The 19,909-nt window shown below is 35.5% G+C and overlaps 3 protein-coding genes, 1 long non-coding RNA gene and 1 pseudogene across 6 annotated transcripts; 4 read left to right on the plus strand and 1 right to left on the minus strand.

The window, feature by feature from the left end:
• Positions 1–884, plus strand: LOC140981438 (uncharacterized). The gene is made up of 2 exons (XM_073447843.1): positions 1–169; positions 275–884. Exons 1-2 carry the CDS (start codon positions 83–85, stop codon positions 689–691), a joined length of 504 nt encoding a protein of 167 aa, XP_073303944.1. The 5' UTR covers positions 1–82; the 3' UTR covers positions 692–884.
• Positions 885–5,100: 4,216 nt separating this feature from the next.
• On the plus strand, positions 5,101–6,416 carry LOC140981125 (epoxide hydrolase 1-like). Its single transcript, XM_073447396.1, has 4 exons — positions 5,101–5,136; positions 5,222–5,699; positions 5,777–6,006; positions 6,136–6,416. The coding sequence occupies exons 2-4, from the start codon at positions 5,226–5,228 to the stop codon at positions 6,380–6,382; spliced, it is 951 nt and encodes a 316-aa protein (XP_073303497.1). The 5' UTR covers positions 5,101–5,136; positions 5,222–5,225; the 3' UTR covers positions 6,383–6,416.
• Positions 6,417–7,271: 855 nt separating this feature from the next.
• LOC140981456 (dihydroorotate dehydrogenase (quinone), mitochondrial-like) lies at positions 7,272–12,671 on the plus strand (annotated as a pseudogene).
• Positions 12,672–13,285: 614 nt separating this feature from the next.
• On the minus strand, positions 13,286–19,400 carry LOC140980493 (uncharacterized). Of its 3 annotated transcripts, XR_012175960.1 has the most exons (4): positions 18,816–19,400; positions 18,551–18,703; positions 16,191–16,372; positions 13,286–15,249 (listed from the first exon to the last, which is right to left on the minus strand). It is a non-coding gene; the product is annotated as an uncharacterized lncRNA (long non-coding RNA). The 3 variants fall into 3 exon arrangements; XR_012175962.1 differs by lacking the exon at positions 16,191–16,372 and having other exon boundaries at positions 18,571–18,703; XR_012175961.1 differs by lacking the exon at positions 16,191–16,372.
• On the plus strand, positions 16,177–18,198 carry LOC140980492 (protein DETOXIFICATION 55-like). Its single transcript, XM_073446333.1, has 2 exons — positions 16,177–16,410; positions 16,508–18,198. Exons 1-2 carry the CDS (start codon positions 16,369–16,371, stop codon positions 17,939–17,941), a joined length of 1,476 nt encoding a protein of 491 aa, XP_073302434.1. The 5' UTR covers positions 16,177–16,368; the 3' UTR covers positions 17,942–18,198.
• Positions 19,401–19,909: the final 509 nt, after the last annotated feature.

Here is a 19,909-nt window from a genome sequence, read left to right on the forward strand (position 1 = left end):
TTTAACAAAGGTTAAAACCCCAAAATAGTGTGGGGAAAATAATACGAAGAGCTAGAATTTGGTGAGGAAAACATCCAAATAAATGTCAAATAAATCACCCATTTTCCCCATTTGCGAACCTCAACACTTTAGTGACTATGGCTTCGACACTCAAATCGACTACTTTCAGGTACTATATATTCTTCTGCTGAGATTGAACATTGATTTTCATCATTATCTTGTGCAAAAAATTAAAAATATTGGTTTTTGATTCAATAATTGAAAATGAATCAAGGTTTTGGAGGAAGCCCGGAAGCACAAAAGGGAGTCGGCATCAAAATCCCATATAGACTTGCATTTCAAGCTGCAGAAGCCCATCTCCAAAGACGATTCCTCCAAGAAATTCAAGAAGAACGCCAAGAAGAGGTGGTGGCGCAATGCGTTGCTTTTCTTCAAGTTCGACAAGTGGGCGGCGCCTCCACAGAGCACTGGTTCCCGGCACGCCCGCATTGGGTCGATATCCGGCCCAGTTTACATCACTGAGAGCATGAACGGGTCGTCGACTCCTTACCGGACCGCCACCCGGGTGAGCTCCGGCGAGCTTATGAAGGGCGAGGTAGAGATCCCGTACATCAGCCTCAGGGAGCTTAACATGGACCGGCAGGATCATCGGATTTCGACCACCGCCATGCCCATATATTTGGTCACGTGATGACTGAGCACACTTTAGCTTTTTTTCCCACTTTTAATCAGTTTGTAACTAATTTGATCCAACAAAGTTTCCTTTGTTTTGTACCAAATAAATTAAGTACTTTTTAATTAGTAATAATTAATTATATGTGTTTTTTTCCCTACTTTTTTGTGTTTTTTTGGATTTGGATGAAGGGTTGTACGCCTTATTTGTGCTAAGAAACTTCATATGGAATTCAACAATTGAGTAGGTTTCTTGTAAGACGATCTCACGAATCTTTATCTGTGAGACGGATCTCTACCGATATTCACAATAAAAAGTAATACTCTTAGCATAAAAAGTAATATTTTTTCATAGATGACCCAAATAAGAGATCTGTCTAACAAAATACGACCTGACTGTCTCACATAAATTTTTGTCCTAATAATAATACTAACATCAACTATGTTCCTAGATCCTTTGATCGATTTATTGTTATTTTTTTGGCATTATTAGATAAGAGTAGTAAAAGAATCTGTTTTAAATTTTGTATATTGTTCTCTAAAGGACATATTTTATGGATAATACGAATTTGTGTATTATATTCATGAAACTGGTTGAATCGACCTATATCTGCTGTGAAAAATACTACTTTTGACATAAAAAATCATATTTTCATTCAAAACAACTTATATCACACGATATACATATTTTCATAACATAACTAAAAATATATATTAAATTCCACTACCCAAAAAATAGTGAACAATTTGTTACAAATTGGAAATAAGGTAGTAAATTTTAATGATTCTCGGATGACTCGTGCTACTTTGGGGTAGAAATTAAAATCTTGAAAATTTTTTGAAAACGAAAGTTGCATGTTACTGGCAACTGTGATCATGTGCACATACGCTCCCAACGGTTTGAAATTAAACCTTATTCTTTTTGTCCGTTTATCTCAACTAACCCACCCACCAATGTTGTTTATTTAATCTAAATTTTTACTTTGTCACAAATTGCCGTTAAAACTATAAACTCGTTATTTTAAATAGATTGCAAAGATGAGTTATGGTATTATAATTGGGTTGTGCTTGGATTGATATATGATTTAAAAATTTTTTATGAATTAAATTCAAAGTGAATTTAAAATTTTTTAATATTAATTATGGTAGATTTTAAATAGGTATATGTTGATTTATTTATTTATTTTCAATGTTCCGTCAATTAAAACTCATGTATAAATCTTTTATTAAGTATTGACAAATAAAAAAATCATATCCAAAATTAATTACTATAAAATGAGTAGGTCTCTTGTGAGACGATATCACGAATCTTTATCTGTGAGAGTCTTAGACGGATCAATCCGTGAGACCGCCTCACACAAATTTTTGTGTCAGAAACCACATGAGACACAAGCCTCCAAAAATTAGGAAACGGCGGATGTCCAGAAATTTCGCAATTTGAGATTCCACATTTGAATATTTGAGTTTGTAATAAATTCAAAGATTGACAAAGCCACGGCATTGTATTCCCATAATACACGGTGAAATTATTTAGTAGGCGAGTACAACGGGCGAGAAATCCTAGTTGAGGAATTGGGTCGACATCATCTGTTATTTTTTATGAGGAAAAAAAAAATAATTAATCAATTTAATGTTATGTTTTTAATATTAATTTTTAAATACATCAAATAATTGATTAAAAAAATATAATTAATCATTCATAAAATATTTGCTTTATTTATTTTAAAAAAATCGATCTCCTAAACAAGATAAAATATTAAAAAAATATAATAACTAATTTTTAACTAAAAATTAGATTAAATTAATTGTATTGTATTCATTCATGATGTTTAGCACGTTTAATTTTTAATAATTTGTACGAATGAAACTTGTTTGAGCAAATTATAGAATGGTTTAGAACATCGAGTGTAACGGAGGAATTCGTCCCAAAAAAATGGGCTTCCTCGCCCATTTAATTTCTCGCACCTTTGCACGAGGAGTCGTCCTCGTTCGATAATGCAGGCAGGCCTGAGCAAATTCCTCCACGCGGTGAAATCTGCATGCAACACATACTTTTTTTATTAAAAAAATTTAAATATGAACAAATCCAACTATCATATTAATATGATAATTTAAATTATTAAAATTAAAAAAAATTAAATTGAAATTAATAATAAAACATTTTTAAAAAAATATAAAAAAGTGAATAAGNTATAAATCCTTTAAAAATAAAAAAAAATTGCATAGAAATATTCAATGGTTAGTAACGGCTCTATTCTTCAATGTCCAATAAATTCACTTCATTATAGCTTTAAAAAATCAAACTTCTTCCACTTTCATTATAAAACAATCCAATTTCTTTCAAACAATTAACAATTTCTTCCACTATCACCATCACTTGATGATGAAATTTTCGATCTCATGATTGATCAATTTTTATTCACAACAAGATGACAACCAAGATATAGATTTTTGGAACACGCCGCTTTTTGCATCAAATGGCAAAGTCAAGCCGCAAACGTGGCTACAAAACGAAACAAAAAATCGATAGCGTATTGTCAGGGCTGAAATATCATATAAAGATTACTTCGTTGATAGTCCCGTTTACAGTGGGAAATATTTACGAGGCGATTTCGAATAAAGAGATATTTGTTTTTTCAGAATTATTGAAGCTTTACAAACCAATGTGTCTTATTTTGTCCAACGGAAAGATGCAACCGGTATGCTTGGGTTTTCATCACTTCAGAAGGTTACGACTGCAGTTAGACTGTTTGCATATGATGTAGCGGGTGATGTTGGCGTTGGAATGTTTGAAAATATTTTGCAGGGTATTGTATGATATATTTTCTGAGCAGTATTTGAGGCAACCAATACATGAGGATGTTGCTTGACTAATTGTTGAAAATGCTAAAGAAAAGGATTTTCTGATATGTTTGAAAGCATTGATTGTATGCACTGGGCTTGAAAAAATTGTCCAACAGCTTGGACGGGACAATATCACAGTAGACACAAAAAAGAACCTTCAATCATATTGCAGGCAGCTGCATCAGAAGAATTATTGATTTGGCATGCATACTTCAATGTACCAGGATGCAATAATGACATCAATGTGCTGGAAAGGTCCAGTTTTTTCTTATACCTTGCAAACGTTGAAGCCCTTCCAGTGCGGTGTGAAGTGAACGAGAACGAGTAAAAAAAGATATTATCTTGACGATGGTACGTATCTATCTTGGGTTGTCTTTTTCAAAACTGTCCCTGACTTCTCTCGCAAAAGCATATAACTTTTGCACGATATCAAGAGGACATGGGAAAAAGATGTTGAGCGAGCATTTGGTGTACTCCAAGTGCTTTGGCACATTGTGAGAGGTCCATCTCTCATTTGAGATTCAATTAATTTGGATTATATAATAAAGACTTGCATCATTCTCCATAACATGATTGCGGTGGACGAAAGAGAGGATCTGCTCTGTAAGTTCCTTGCTTAAGATGATGAATATGTGGCACCGGATATTGTTCATTCGAGAGATCCTACCGGAGATGTTAACATCTTTCTGAAGCGACGTGTCGACATTTGGAACAGAGATTTGCATAATATGCCTCAAAATTAAGAACTTGATCAAACATATTTGGAGCTTACATGAACATGGATAATTAATTATGTATTTTCTTTTAATTATGTGTGTTTTTATATTTATATGCTATCTTTTTATTATGTTTTAAAAATTATGTGTAAGATTTAAAATTTTAATCATGTATAATTTTAAATTTTTTCAGTTATATGCAATTTTATTTTGTGTTTAAATACTCATATATTTAATGAAATAAAAAATTAATATTTCAACATCATATTTGAAACGTCATCTCACCCTCGCATAACTATGAGATGAAGTTATCATCGCTGATATCAGCATGCAACGGATTTACCAACTTCAACACAACAACATTCTCACANGATATCTATAAGACGATGTCTATATCCATGATAAGGATTGACTCAATCCATATTTACAAAAAAAGTAATATAAAATAATATTTTTTTATGGATCGAGTCGTGTTTGAGATTTATCTGATAAAATTGAATCGTGAAGTGATCTCATATGAGTTTTTTTATAAATTGAAATTTCTCTAGTTTGAGACCTATCGTACGTTACATTCATATCAAACAAATGTTACCGTCATTTTTTTTCATTGTGTAACAGTTCAAGTTTACATATATGTATGTATAATTTTCAAGGAAAATTGGTAAAAACTCATTAATTAATTAATAGTTCAGTGTGTACATGAAGAACAAGAGACCGGAATCCGAGTACAAGACGGGTCCGGGGCGGACGAACATTACATTTAATTGGGCCTCTACTGTTCTAGGCTGGGTTGGCCCAATTATATACAGCCACATCACTTCTGTTGTCATACTCTTCAGCTTCCACCGTCGAAATTTGTCGTCGTTCATTTGTTGTTGAGTTCCGAAGATAGCCGGCCAGGAAAGTAAATGCTGCCTAGATTTTAGATACAAACAGTACGAAGACTTCTTTATTTAAGTGCCTTTTTTCCAATTTCCTTCACCATTCAGTGTCATGGAGAAGATTGAGCATAAGATAATACCCGTTAATGGCCTGAAGATGCACGTAGCTGAATTGGGTGAAGGCCCTTTAGTTCTTTTCGTGCACGGTTTCCCCGAGTTATGGTACTCATGGCGCCACCAAATGCTGTACATGGCTGCGCGTGGCTTCCGCGCGGTGGCGCCGGACATGAGGGGTTACGGGGATACCACCGGCGCACCCCTTGATGACCCTTCCATGTTTACCATCCCCCATCTTGTGGGTGACTTGGTTTCGCTTCTTGATGCTATTGCTCCGAATGAAGGGAAGGTGTTTATTGTTGGGCATGACTGGGGTGCTTACATTGCTTGGCATTTGTGTTTGTACCGGCCCGACAAGGTCAAAGCTTTGGTGAACATGAGCGTTGCTTATATTCCTAGGGATCCTCGGATGAATTTGATGGAGTTGTTTCGTATGATGGGTGATGACCATTATGTCATAAGATTTCAGGTATCATCTCCACATCAAATTTGTTTGTTCAACTTCAGATATCATCTGTGAATCGGCTAAATTTAACAATATTTCAGGAAGCCGGGGATATAGAAGCTGAGTTTGCTAGTGTTGGGGTTAAAGAAGTTGTCAAGTATATCCTTTCATACCGCAATCCAGGTCCATTCCTTTTTCCGAAAGATAAAATATTAGACTACAATACTGAAAGAGCACCCTGGTTATCAGAAGACGAGTTACTCTATTACGTTAGCAAATTCGAGCAGACTGGATTCACTGGTGGAGTGAATTACTACCGCGCTATTGGCATGTAAGTGTGTCTTCACCCCATCCAAATACCCCCGATCTTGTGCCATGAACTTATTTGTATGTATGGATGTAAGACTTTTGGGCATTGTCTAGCGCATTAATATATCTTGCTTGGTACTGAAAATTGCAGGAATTGGAAACTGAATGCCCCATGGACAGGGGCTCGAGTACATGTCCCGGCAAAGTTCATTGTAGGGGAATTAGACTTGGCCTATCACATGCCAGGGACCAAAGATTATATACATGGAGGTGGGTTCAAGAGCGACGTGCCGTTGTTGCAGGAAACTGTGGTGATCGAAGGTGCTGCTCACTTTGTGAATCAAGAAAGGCCAGATGAGATCAATGAACACATTTACACTTTTCTTAAGCAGTTCTAAACATGATATTATATGAGACCGGGCTTGTAGCCCAGTGGTCTCACCCCTATCGGAATAGCCGGTTTCCCCGGATTCGATCCCCCTTCCTGCGTGAGTTGTAATGAAATAAATAAATAAATAAACATGATATTATATACTATATATTTGTGTATTGATTATAATATATAATCATTTGTAACTTTGACTTGGTGATATAAAGTTGGAGTGTAGTGTTGAGTTCATGAAATCACCCCCACTACAAAGCTTATTTGAAATGCTACATTTTCATTTCAAACTTCACATGAGAATAGATCCCCGTTTGCAGTAAGTCGTTAACGTGATATGATTTGATAATCAAGCCGGATTGTCGAATTTTGTTCGAGCGATTTGAAATGATTTGTAACGTTTGCTTAATATTGTAGTTAATGAATGTTTTATAAATAATAAATTGATACACGAACCGGCTCAATTTGTATATGTCAAATGAATAATGTTAAATATACAAACAAATATATCTATAACGGTATTTTTATAACAATTATATTGTGAGATTTTACTACTATGTCGTGAGGTTTGTATTGTATTGAATTTTTTTGTTGTTGTAAGAATTGTTGTACAAATTTATTTTGTACATGTAGCATTGCTAATGTCAAATTAGGGTCAATTTTTTTAAAAGGAAATCTAACAAATATTTGACCCCTTCTAACTTATATTTTGATTTTATAATACATTTAATATATAAATATTTTAAATAACTAAACTATAGAAAATATATTATATATTTTTATTTGGTTAAACATTTTATTAATAATGGCAATAAATAAATAATATGTCAAAAACAAAAACAAAAAAAAAGTGAAATTAAAAAAAGAAAATTGCCAAAAAGCAATAATAAATGGAACACAGCATAAATAAAACCCTGAGAAAGATACGCAGTTCGTCCCCTCTTTGAATTTCCCTGTTCTTTGTGGGAATCTCATTCTCTCCAGCTTTTCAAATACATACAGAGATAAGAGTCGGCGCTTTCGATCGATTACTATAACGTTGTCCGGTCCTTTTAGGAAACAATGGCGATAAGGGTTGCTTTGGGATTCATGAGAGAGACTCTGCGTAGAAAGATTAAAGTTGACAAGGACATGTATAATCCCCGGAAGTATTTTTGCACTGCGTCTCAAGCGACTGCTCAGCCTTCGCCGCCTCTAACACCAAAAAAGGTTCCTCATTTTTCCAAGAAGATATCTTTTTTCCCATCCTATCCAATTGTTACGTGTTAATGTAGTATTTCTTCTGCAAATGTGATGTGATCTTTTGATGAAATTTGAAAAGCCCATGTGTAGAATGATGTAAAATGAGTTTGTTTTATCTCGTGATGGGAAGTGGTGTTGCTTAAATTTAGCTTGGAACGTGTGTGGCTGTAATAATATTTTGAACGTTGAAAAATGAAACTTCAGAAGCTAGTGGTATGAGCTTCCCTTTTTCTTGGGAGGGGAAGAATAATCTAGTGCTTTGTTTTTTGTGTTTAGGTTTTGCATTTTTTCATACTATGGCTGACAAGCTTGTTTGATGCCTAATATTAACATACAATGATTAATGGGCCACTACCTTTTGCAGTTGATTTCCATTTTCCACTAGAGGAAATGAGCCAGTTGGGCCCTTTCTATGATGCTTTTATGTGAAATGAACTCTTATGACTTAAATGTTATATTTTTATAAATCTCGCCGCATAGATTTTCATGTTCTGGTTTAACACTTGGACTTTCAAATATGATCTTTTAGTGCTGGATTCTGACCACGGGTACATTGATCATGTTCTTTTGGCACCTACATGCTAAGATTGTTGCACTTGAACTGCAGGGTAGGTTGTTTACTGGAGCTACTATAGGGCTTGCTGATAGGTGGATTTGCATATGCGAGTACTGTGGATGAAGCAACTTTCTGGTTTCATGATTGAATTCTGTGGAAGATGCATGTTTTCAATATAGTTTCTGGCATTTGCAAAATGACTTAATAATTTAAATGTTTCCAACCCCCTAGCTGTTCAATTCTCGTATGCCTCATTTTGGATGATAAGGCTGACTTAGATTATCCTTATTCTGTTTTATGTTAGGCTAATTTAATGAGTCCTTCAAGTTTATGTTGAGTAACACCACCAGATAATGAAATCCAGAAATAAGCAGTAACATACGCCGCTGAGAATTCGGTTCATCAATGTCCCATTTAAGATCATTCTTGTAGGAGCCTAGCGGATACAGGAAATTATTGTTAAACATATAAATATTTTTTCAGAGGAAAACTTGGTCACTGCAAGGAAAATGATCATCGGGAAAATGATACCTGCTGCCATTATGTTCCGTGGAAAACTTAGACTAAGCTGTTTTTTTGGTTTTGTGCTTTAAAGTCGTGACATATAAGCGAATGGCATTTCTGCTTCTCTTCCAAACTTTATCTATCCACCTTCTGAAATCTGAACCACGCATAACTTGTTTACTTTATAATTAAATGACAAAGGCTTTAAATGAGTTCTTATCTGTATCGGCGAACTGATGCAATCTATTCAACTGTTTGCTAACAGGTCTAAGCCTCTAAGGCCAAGCCACCTGACGCCAACATCCTAGATTATTGTTGAATTTGTTTCATCATCTTATTTCAAGGTAGCTAACAAATTTTTTTGAGGATATGGGGATATCTTCGAGTTGGAGTGATGTGCCCCAAAATACTCCCTGCATAGTATTGTCACGGAAATACAGTTTAATACCAAGATTGAGAACCATGAACAAAGAAAAACTTTAGAAAAAACATATCGGGTAGAAACTGCCGGGCCCCAAAACATCACTTGAAGGGATACCAAAGGCCTTGCCTCTGCCCTTCTGCTACTTGATTGTTAAATGGCAGGGCAGATCTTTTGTTGTATATGTGATTAAAGAGATGAACAATGGTTTTTCATGTGGTCGAAGATTCTGATTGTGGCCCAGAAATTTCTAGGGCTTTTTACATGTGTCTAAACATAATTCTTGTACTCATATTATGAGCTTTGCATCAAACTTGAGATTATATATATGCACTCTTTCCCTATTTGTCATGGAAACAGGAAATTCAGCTCATAAATTTAATATTTGTGGCTTGAATTTAGATATCCAAACTTTATTTAATGCACGTTATTTAATGCACGTTTTAGCTTGAATATAGATTTACTTTACAAAATAGTTTAGGATTATGCATCAGGTTAATTTTCATGCTCTGATCTTATTTACGCTCATTCTCGCCCTACTCTTGGTTTTGAAGTAAAACAGCTTTCATGGTATGTTTCAAAGTTAAAATATATACTACACCTAAGGCTATAGTCAAGACTAGTTTATGTTACATGTCTAGAATCATGCAGTGGCTGGCTATTCTCAGCAACAAAACTAGTCAATCCATTTTTTGCATTTATGGATCCGGAGTTTGCCCACCGACTGGCAGTCTCTGCTGCAGCTCTTGGATGGGTTCCAATGGAGAAGAAGCCAGATCCATCATTTTTGGAACTTGAAGTTTGGGGAACGAGGTTTTCCAATCCGGTTGGCCTTTCTGCTGGTTTTGACAAAAATGCTGAGTCTGTTGAAGGTTTACTTTGGGTTTGTGGAGGTTGGATCGGTCACTCCAGTTCCACAAGAAGGAAATCCAAAGCCTCGAATATTCAGATTGCCAAAGGAAGTGTAACATCTTATATTTTATTTTTGCCATCAATCTTGAAGAACCATTAGTTGTACTTTCTTCTACGTGGTTCTGAGTTTGTTTTTCTTTTGTAAGCAGAGCTATTATTAATAGGTGTGGCTTTAATAGCGAAGGAATCGTTGCTGTTGCCAAACGGTTGGGCGCACAACATGGTAAAAGAAAGTTGGAAACATCAAGCACCGCATCTCCTATTGGAGATGAAGTTGTACATGGAGGGAAAGCTGGTCCAGGAATTCTTGGGGTTAATCTTGGAAAGAATAAGACTAGTGAAGATGCTGCTTCTGATTATGTCCAAGGAGTTCATACATTATCACAATATGCTGATTATTTGGTATATAATTTTTTTTATCTCTGGTTATCTGTGTATTCCGTGGCATGTCACAATTTTTCCTTGTTCATTATCTATCTGTTGAACTTATGACCCAGATATAGCCTATGGCTAATTTTAACTTTGTAATAGTTCTAGTAGTGTGGTCACTCTTTAATCCGACAAAGTTACAAGGTGAAACTTTTGTTTCCATGAACAACAAATGGACTTTCAAATCCGTCAAGAGAAACCATAGCTGCATATGTATATTTGTGCCAGTTAAGGAGACATCACCTTTAGATATTATTGTTGTGGCAATATGCTGATCTTTTAATGCTCAGACATTATCTTGTAGGTCATCAATATTTCGTCCCCTAATACTCCTGGGTTGCGACAACTTCAAGGGAGGAAGCAATTGAAAGATCTTGTAAAGAAGGTATGATCATCTTACTTCTATTTCAATCCTATTGGTCAATCTATTTCCTGATCTACTTTGAGGTCACTATATTCGTAGATAAATCAAAACTTTTTCAACATATATTTTGCTAGGTTCAGGGGGTTCGTGACGAAATGCAATGGGGTGAGGAAGGGCCACCCCCATTGCTTCTAACAATTGCTCCATATTTGTCAAAACAAGATCTTGAAGATATTGCACGGGTATGAACGTGTCATGTTTCCAGGCGATTTAATATAGAGTTATGGGCTCTAAATATATGTCCTCTGTGTATGTAGGTTGCTCTTGCTCTTCGAGTAGATGGATTGGTATGTTTCTCTCGCTATAAATTATAATATGTTTTACCATTTTTTGGCAATAATTAGTATTATCTGCATCAAAATGATATATCTATAACAATTAAAGTTTGAATTGTCATCCCTTAAATTTCCATCTATCCAAAATTGAGAACGAGGCACACTTTTTTTCTTGCAGTTATTTAATTTGTATTTTAGCTAATGATTTGGATGATATCAACAATAGCCGACTAAACTAAATTTCGATTTTCCACCTATTTTTGTAGCAAGATTGTGAGGCTCCAGAATTTGTGACCGTTTTGTTTATTTGATACTTGCAGATCATATCAAACACCACCATTCAAAGACCCAAGACTATAAGCAACAATCCTGTTCCCGAGGAAACTGGTGGGTTGAGTGGTAAGCCGCTTTTTGATTTATCATCCAATATGCTCAAAGAAATGTATATTCTTACAAAGGTAATCAGTATTTGCAAACCTGACAGAAAAATTCTTCAGTTATTGTTTCCTGGTCAATGAGAACTTTCTTGCTGCTGAATCTGTTATCATTTTTCCCTTCACCCAAGCTCATCTTCTCAAGTCATTTTCTTGTGCATATATTTAACATAAGATGCTTATTTAGACACTTGTGCAGTACTTTTAATCAATACTTGTTTCGCCATTTGCATTTAGGGAAAGATTCCTTTGATTGGCTGTGGAGGCATTTGCAGGTAAGATCAGTTTTTAAAAATGATTTGTGATCCTAAATGGTGTCTTGTTTTATCATATAACTTACACCGAGGAACTTTTTAGTGGTGAGGATGCATACAAGAAAATAAGAGCTGGAGCCACTCTTGTTCAGCTGTATACTGCATTTGCCTACGGGGAGGGCCTGCCCTTATACCTAAAATCAAGGTATTACTTTATAAAGTTGCGCTTTGAATCTGAGATAATACAGATCGAAAACTGATATAGGAAAAGTATCAGTATGAAAGTTAAATCATGGCCATTGAAAATCCCTTTTCTGCTTTATAGGCTGAATTAGCTCCATGTTTAGAAAGAGATGGCTTCAAGTCTATCTACGAAGCAGGTGGAGCAGACTACAGATAGCCTCGAAACTCTTCTGCCCATTTTACCACACTGTGCATACCGATTCGGGTGTTCGCCCTTTTGCTCCAAAGATTTTGCTAATTAGTGTACAAGCATACCGTTCATTTATCACACTCCTATTCCTTTATTTTTGTCCAATTTTGGCTTGAGAGACAATTGTTTAATGTGTAACAAGTGTCGAACGTACATCATCTCGGGATAACATTGGTTGTTTATAAAGTTTCAGCTTGAAAGAATCTTGGAAACTATGTTGTCTTCAAGAACTACCCCATCTTTTAGACAGATTCCGGATAATCACATGGGATCTTTCATCGTGCAAACAGTAGCGTGTTGCTGCGCCTTATGTTTTGAAATGGGCTCCCGTGTTATTTCCTTAAGTGGAAATTGGCGGATTTTGCATCAAAAAACTCAAAATGCAAATAACAAACATGGAACTCGGTTTTCTATTTATTTTACTAGACGACAACCAGAATACCATATTCTTTTATCGAAAAGAAAAGTGTTACGATGAACATTTCAAGCTTTGAGACACATATTATTTAAATTTTGGCGAAGTAAAGAGAACTTCGTGAAATTGGGTTTTGATAAATTTATTGCTTTTAAGATTCATATATATGAGGTGACCACAAGTAATTTTGTTAGTTCCACCTCTGAGCTTTAGTCATTTCACAAGAATTGAATCATTAAAGCAAGGAAAATGTGGTCCAATCACTTAATTAATATCAAGAATTATTTAAGCCACATGGTTGATGAAATTTGATCGATACCCATTCATGGAGTTGATTGGTAACAAACTCACATGATTATGACTTGACTTCCCACCTTATAATATTTATATGGAATTTGTATGATATATATTCTGAAAGATTCCACATAGCTCATCTTTTCAATATTTGACGAATCCTTCTCGTCCCTTTTTAAAGAGTTAGATATACTAAACTCAACTCTGAAACAAAGTAGAAAACCTAATGTTTCCACTTAAAAATCAACTCATGAACAGAAAATAGACTGTTATCTAATGCCTTGTCACCAGGGTTATTTTTTCAAGTTAAGGGATACTGGGGAGAAGGTGAAAATTAGGATAATGTCATATCACTATGCAAATCCATGATACTTCACAAGCCCCATTACCACACGCATTACAAATTCCCATTATCCTATCTTTATGCAGAGTCCTCTATCAATTACTTTGCCAACATGTTCATCTCTATTTAGCAAGTTCCTTTCATTTTCCATGATCCATCAATGGTGTGTAATTAATTACATGGCTGCATCATCAGCACATGGAAACTCCATCTTTATATCACATGGAATGCCAACCTTGGAACGCAACCTTTTTATTCAACCCCATTGTGACAATGATTCTTCTACATCATACTAAATAGGAAAATTATACATGAATTGAAAAAGAATCAGAAGATGACAAATTTTACCTGAGCAATGAGTTGGTAATTCAACTTGGCTCGATCAGGTCGTTTAGCTAAAACACAAGATGAGAGTTGACAAAAGTCAGATGAGACATTAATGGGTTGAAATAAACATTACAGGTAAGAATTCACATTTATACTGTTAAGTTTCTTAGATATATGGTCCAAAGGGGTGATTTTGCCCTAGAGTATTCATGCGACATTTTCTACCATCTTCAACATGTACCGCAAACAGACGAACATTCATTTAGGATACGTAAAAATAAGGGAATATATTTTAAAAATAAAACTAAACAATGGACAATTCTTGATTATTTTTTTGTTTTGACTTCATGAATTTGCCTCCAATGTGGAGATTTTTTTATTGTTCCTTTGGTTGACATATCATGAGAGGGGACCAAATAATGTGGATAATCTTGCAATAGGATATTGCACCCCCACTAAATAATTTTCCCATGCTATAGCTAGAAGCTAAAATAAGATACAAGGTTTAGGATTAATGAGAGAATTCTTGACTATCCAGCATGACGACACCAGTGCTATATATCTTGTAGGCAATTTTGACACCTCAAGACCCTACAAAGAAGGAGTATTATTATATTAAGATCCTCAATGTGTCTTTATAGCATTTCTTTTGTACTGTTACTGTATTTGTCGCTTTGTATGATATTCAAAGTGAACAAATTACTTTGCTTATCGACATACAACATTAAGCAGCGTGAAAGTGGGGAAAAGGAACCGATAGAAAAGACTACAACTTTGCAAAATTTGTGGTTAAAATGCTTAAAGTCAAGTATAAAAAACGATGGATCCAAACTCTCATGTAAAAGATTATTTCAAGGAGATATAGTGATCCAATATAAATAACCAAAAGGACTATTGACAAAGAGGGAATGTAAATAATAATAATAATAATAATAAGTAATTAAAAAGATGAGTATACCTACCGATTTGGAGCTTCTCAATTAACTGATGCTAAAGTTTATTGCACTTACGTCATGCGGAAAGTGTGAACCTTGTCAGTTGTTTTGACGCTTCATGCATTATTGTATGAGACTTTGGGACTAAAACAACCATTTCAACATCTGTAAGGAAGATATGACCAGTTTTGACGTTTCATGCATTTTTGTATGAGACTTTGGGACCAAAACAACCATTTCAACATCTGTAAGGATGATATGACTGTAAAGAATAGTACTACTTTTTTCTTTACCTACCGTACCAAACCTTTGGGGTTCAAATAGGATTTCCGTCGGAAGGTATAATATCCCATCATTTGAGCGAGGAGAAGAAAAGTTAATGCTTCAAACATAATTTGTCTACGAGATTATGAAAAGTGAGGATTGTTATTAAGCACACAAATAGTTGATTTAATTTGGTGCAACAAATATGCACATGCATGGTTTCATATGACTGTGACGACATTATTTCACCCAAAGAAAGCGCGGAGATTTCTAATCAACAAATGACACATACAACGAAGTGAGCACATGTTATATTATTTTACCTATTGACTGCCAGGGTGAGGTTGGATGGTGATATGCAAACCAAGATACCAATTCATGGTACTATGATTTCCATATAGGAATATGAATCAAACTAATTCTGCAAAAGCCGAAAGGGCAGAATGGTTGAAATTCTTATACTGCAGGCAATATGAAAAATAACCAACGCAAGTGGAAAATATGCATGGCATGAAACACATGCAAACAAGGAGTGTGCGAGAGAGAGAGAGAGAGAGAGAGAGAGAGAGAGAGAGAGAGAGAGTGTGTGTGTGTGTGTGTGTGAGAGAGAGAGAGAGAGAGAGAGTGTGTGTGTGTGTGTGTGTGTATTTGGAAAAGGCATTAAGTTTTATGCAGAAGAAACATTTCCTGTAAAAAAAGATTCTGGACTTGGAATGTGATACTATGATTGATCGGAGGTCTTCCACAGGATATTATCGTAAACCAAGCCGTTGCGCAAGTAGAAAATGAATGGTATTTGCATAGTCTTAAACATTAACTAGAATGTGACATAGACCTAAACCAAGCCCTTGTACTACTATATATAGATTGTTCCCATCATTGATTAACTTTACAGCAGTACACCATTAAAGGCAACCTATAAAATCTGTAAGCATTGCAGGAAATGAAGAAAGAGCTAAAAATTTCTTTAAAATATCAAGATAAGTAATGAATACTGGCTCTGGAAATTTGTCCACTCGAGGACAAGGGTATCAACTCACTCCAACATATAACCAATTAAACAAAAAGATGACTGAAATCATCCATTTGATTTTGAGCTGGTACCTTTAATATGCCATTGAAAATATCAAGAAATATCTAAGTGCATAAAAACTTTTCATGTGGAGGATTATGGATTAGGTAATATTATATTTCCGCATGATTCTCCAAGTGGATGAAGCAGATATGTTCTCATATATTTGGCAAAAAGACAAACTAAATTGTGAAGCAGTATTTAATCATAAGAGATTAAAGCATTCTAACCTTTCAATTAAATACTCTCAACACAGATAAAAGAAAAGAGGAAGATGAAAAATCCACCACCTGCACCACCTATAAAGCTCCCTCTTATCTTTACAGAAGCCATGTCCCTTTTTCTTTCTTGCTTTCTTTCTCTGGCGTTTGGCGTTGATAATGTTAACGTGCAGAAAGGGATGATTAACATCAAATCCTTCCCACCACTTAAAACATAGGCAAGTACGAAACAATAAAAAGGAGGAAGATGGCTGCAGCACAGACCCAAAAAAATCCGATAATGATAGAGGTACGAACAACAAAATCATTAGTAATCATAGAGAATAAGCTAAGCATTGTCTAAGTTTACTCTGACATATCTGATTTTCGCTCCCAAATATTTCCAGGTAATAGAGGAATTGAAGATTATAACAGACATCAGTTTTCCGATATTGGCTGTGGGCATTTTGATTTACCTAAAAAACATGATTTCAGTGGCATGCATGGGAAGGCTAGGGAGCCTGGAGCTAGCAGGAGGTGCATTAGCCATTGGTTTCACTAACATTACAGGTTACTCTGTGCTTTCTGGCCTTGCCATGGGGATGGAGCCACTTTGTAGCCAAGCTTTTGGATCCAAAAACTTAGCCATGGTTTCTATCACACTACAAAGAACAATAATTTTGTTACTTTTTGCATCCATTCCAATTGGAATGTTATGGATGAAATTTGAGCCTCTCTTGCTATGGCTCCATCAAGAACCAGGAGCAGTACATATTGCAAGCCTGTATTGCCGATTGGCAGTCCCAGATCTCATTGCCAACAGCCTACTTCATCCCTTACGTATCTACTTACGCAGCAAAGGAACAACATGGCCACTGTTCTATTGCACATTTCTGGCGACAATTCTACATTTTCCCATCACCATTTTCTTAACTTTCAATCACCATTTCGGCATCAAGGGAATAGCAATTGCCACATCTATTGCAAACTTTAACACCTTGTTTTTCCTTTTAGTTTACATGCAACTCTTTCACGAAGAAATGAAGCCTTTATCTAAAGACAAGGCACCACCTTTAAAACAACTTAGTTTGACAAGTTCACCATGGAAGGAATGGGCTCTACTACTTAGAATGGCAATCTCCAGTTGCCTGGGTATTTGCTTAGAATGGTGGTGGTATGAGTTAATGACACTTCTAGCTGGTTACCTCCATAAATCTCAAGTTGCTCTTGCAACATCTGCTATAGTAATACAAACCACATCTCTTATGTACACATTGCCTTCAGCACTTAGTGCATCAATTTCAACCAGAGCAGGAAACGAGCTTGGAGCAGGTAGGCCACATAAGGCACGCTTGGCAACACTTGTAGTCATAGCATTGTCCTTTTTCACATCGACATTTGGCTTTCTGTTGACTACCCTAGGGAGAGGAGTATGGGGTAGGGTCTTTACCGATGATGATGACATTCTTAAGCTTACCATGGCTGTTCTACCCATAATCGGACTTTGTGAGCTAGCCAATTGTCCACAAACCACCTGTTGTGGGGTCCTCCGAGGAACTGCTAGGCCTAGTATAGGTGCAGGCATAAATTTTTGCTCATTCTACTTGATAGGAACGCCTGTTGCAATAGCTTTGGCCTTTGCCTGGAAAATGGGATTTTCGGGTCTTTGTTATGGGCTTTTAGCGGCTCAGCTGGCATGTGTATCATCTATTTTAACAGTTGTTTGTAGAACAGACTGGGAGTACGAATCCTTGAGGGCAAAAGACTTAGTTGGCAAAGACGACGAAAATTTATATGCAGGTTTAATAGGGAAATATGATGAAGGAAGAATAAGCTTATGAAGAAGGATGGATGGTAATTGTATTTTATTAGCGCAGAAGAAGAGTATTTTGGCCACAAGCTTATAGTGAGGTGATTATTAATCATTGTCCCTTCAATTGTTAAATTTAAATGGCCAGGACACTCATCATGCAACTCACAGTAGTTTAATATATGTTTTTATAAGGAAGAGAAATGATGCCACATCACAAAGTGTACTAGTATGAAGCAACATTATCTTTTGATTGATTGTAAAGCGAAAGCTACTTGAGATTATAAATGTGCAACTCTCTCTTCCCTCCCCAACCCTCTCTCCCTCTCTCCTTAATAAATGTGCCAATAATTGTAAATGCTTGACAGAAAAAAATGCTACAAGATCCTTCTCTACACTTATTTGAAGTGTCAAAAAAATATTTATACAGTAAGTAGTCGTTACTCACAAGCCAATTTACATTATGCTGACATGCCCACAACAGAGGACTGCACTATTTTCACCTTCATGAACACTCAATGAGTCATATTTCTGCCAATCAAATGGCAATACAAATGAATTATGAAAGAACAACATGACTCATGATGGATAGGGTTAACTGCTATGCACAAAGAAAATGTTTAAGAGGCATTAAAATTACCTCTTGGCTTTTAAGCTCACCAGAGATAACCTCGTCACAATTTTCATTCGGTCCAAGTTAGGAGTCAGAAAACCCCCATTAGTTTTCCATCTGATCAAATCTCAAAGTACTAAAAGCATGGTTCTTTGAGGACCCATTCCCTCCACTCGGAATCTATAGATATACCGTGTAGTTCAAAATCAAATAATGGAGACAATAGTTATAACCCAGGGATGCTAGTACTTCAGAAATTAAGAATCCATAAAGATAGGATAGAAATGAGGACCTAAACCACTCCTCTCCTCCCATTGTCCAAACGTTAAGAGTCTTGCATCTCAATTTTCAACATCTTACACCCATTTGCTTCAGATAGATTCCAATCATACTAACAACACATAACACCGCCACGCTTCAGAAGTTACAATACTAACAACAATATACAGAAAGGCCAAAAAAAGAATCTCCACTAATTAACCAGCCCAAATACATTGCATCAGCAGGCAATAAACTCCACTCTGCATGAAACCCTTGAAAGACTTGAAAAATTATACTTCCCTCAATATTGTTCATCAAAATACCAACTATTCCAAAGATCCTTAACCATAACCTAACATACTTGTCAACAAATTTGCATCTATTAACTAAAACCCATCAAGTTTTCAGCAAATTACATTGAACTATAAGAACCAGTACCATGAAAATTCCTCTTACAAACAAACAGCTATCTCACCATAACTTTCAACTCGCGTTGTTTAAGAAAACACTCGATAAAAGAATTGCATTACTAAAAACCATTCATCAAATATATTAATAAATTCCTTCAACAAGCGCTTATGATAATCGAAGCTTAGTTCTCGTAACAAAACTGAAAGGAGATACCTTTCAGAAGAGAGAATCACCGTAACTGAAGCGAGCAAAACATTCACAAGAAAATTTTACTCGGTAACAAAAAAATTGAGGTCCAAGCCCAATATCTTGCCTGATTATGCATACGGGGTCATTTCTTCAATTTCGATTCGATTGATTAGATTTTCATTTTAGAATCACGACCAAAAAAATTAAATGGATTTAATTCCTGCAAAATAACACAAAAAATTCAAATTAAAGCTTTTAAGACAAAATTGACTCAATAAAATTAATTAATCAAAACATTCTTTTTGAATTCTTTCTCATTATCAAATATTATATGACATGCTTATATATTTTTCACAAAAATTTCGTACGATACAGTATTATTAGTCAATTTTGTGATACGAATATCCAACAATACCTCATTCATGAAAAATTTCACTCCTTATACTAAAAATATTATTTTTCACTTTTAAGTATAGATCGTGTTGACCGTCTCACAAAAACAAATCCATGAAACTGTCTCACAAC

This window comes from Primulina huaijiensis, chromosome 7, assembly GCF_012295235.1.
Source record: "Primulina huaijiensis isolate GDHJ02 chromosome 7, ASM1229523v2, whole genome shotgun sequence".
Lineage (NCBI taxonomy): Eukaryota > Viridiplantae > Streptophyta > Magnoliopsida > Lamiales > Gesneriaceae > Primulina > Primulina huaijiensis.

What these genes read in the sequence shown, in the direction of transcription:
- LOC140981438 (XM_073447843.1), top strand. Translation starts at nt 83, where the DNA reads ATGTCAAATAAATCACCCATTTTCCCCATTTGCGAACCTCAACACTTT. An exon ending in CTCAAATCGACTACTTTCAG is followed by an intron (nt 170 to 274) that starts GTACTATATATT and finishes AAATGAATCAAG; the next exon opens with GTTTTGGAGGAAGCCCGGAA.
- LOC140981125 (XM_073447396.1), top strand. Translation starts at nt 5,226, where the DNA reads ATGGAGAAGATTGAGCATAAGATAATACCCGTTAATGGCCTGAAGATG. An exon ending in ATTATGTCATAAGATTTCAG is followed by an intron (nt 5,700 to 5,776) that starts GTATCATCTCCA and finishes ACAATATTTCAG; the next exon opens with GAAGCCGGGGATATAGAAGC. An exon ending in TACTACCGCGCTATTGGCAT is followed by an intron (nt 6,007 to 6,135) that starts GTAAGTGTGTCT and finishes TGAAAATTGCAG; the next exon opens with GAATTGGAAACTGAATGCCC.
- LOC140980492 (XM_073446333.1), top strand. Translation starts at nt 16,369, where the DNA reads ATGGCTGCAGCACAGACCCAAAAAAATCCGATAATGATAGAG. An exon ending in AAAATCCGATAATGATAGAG is followed by an intron (nt 16,411 to 16,507) that starts GTACGAACAACA and finishes AAATATTTCCAG; the next exon opens with GTAATAGAGGAATTGAAGAT.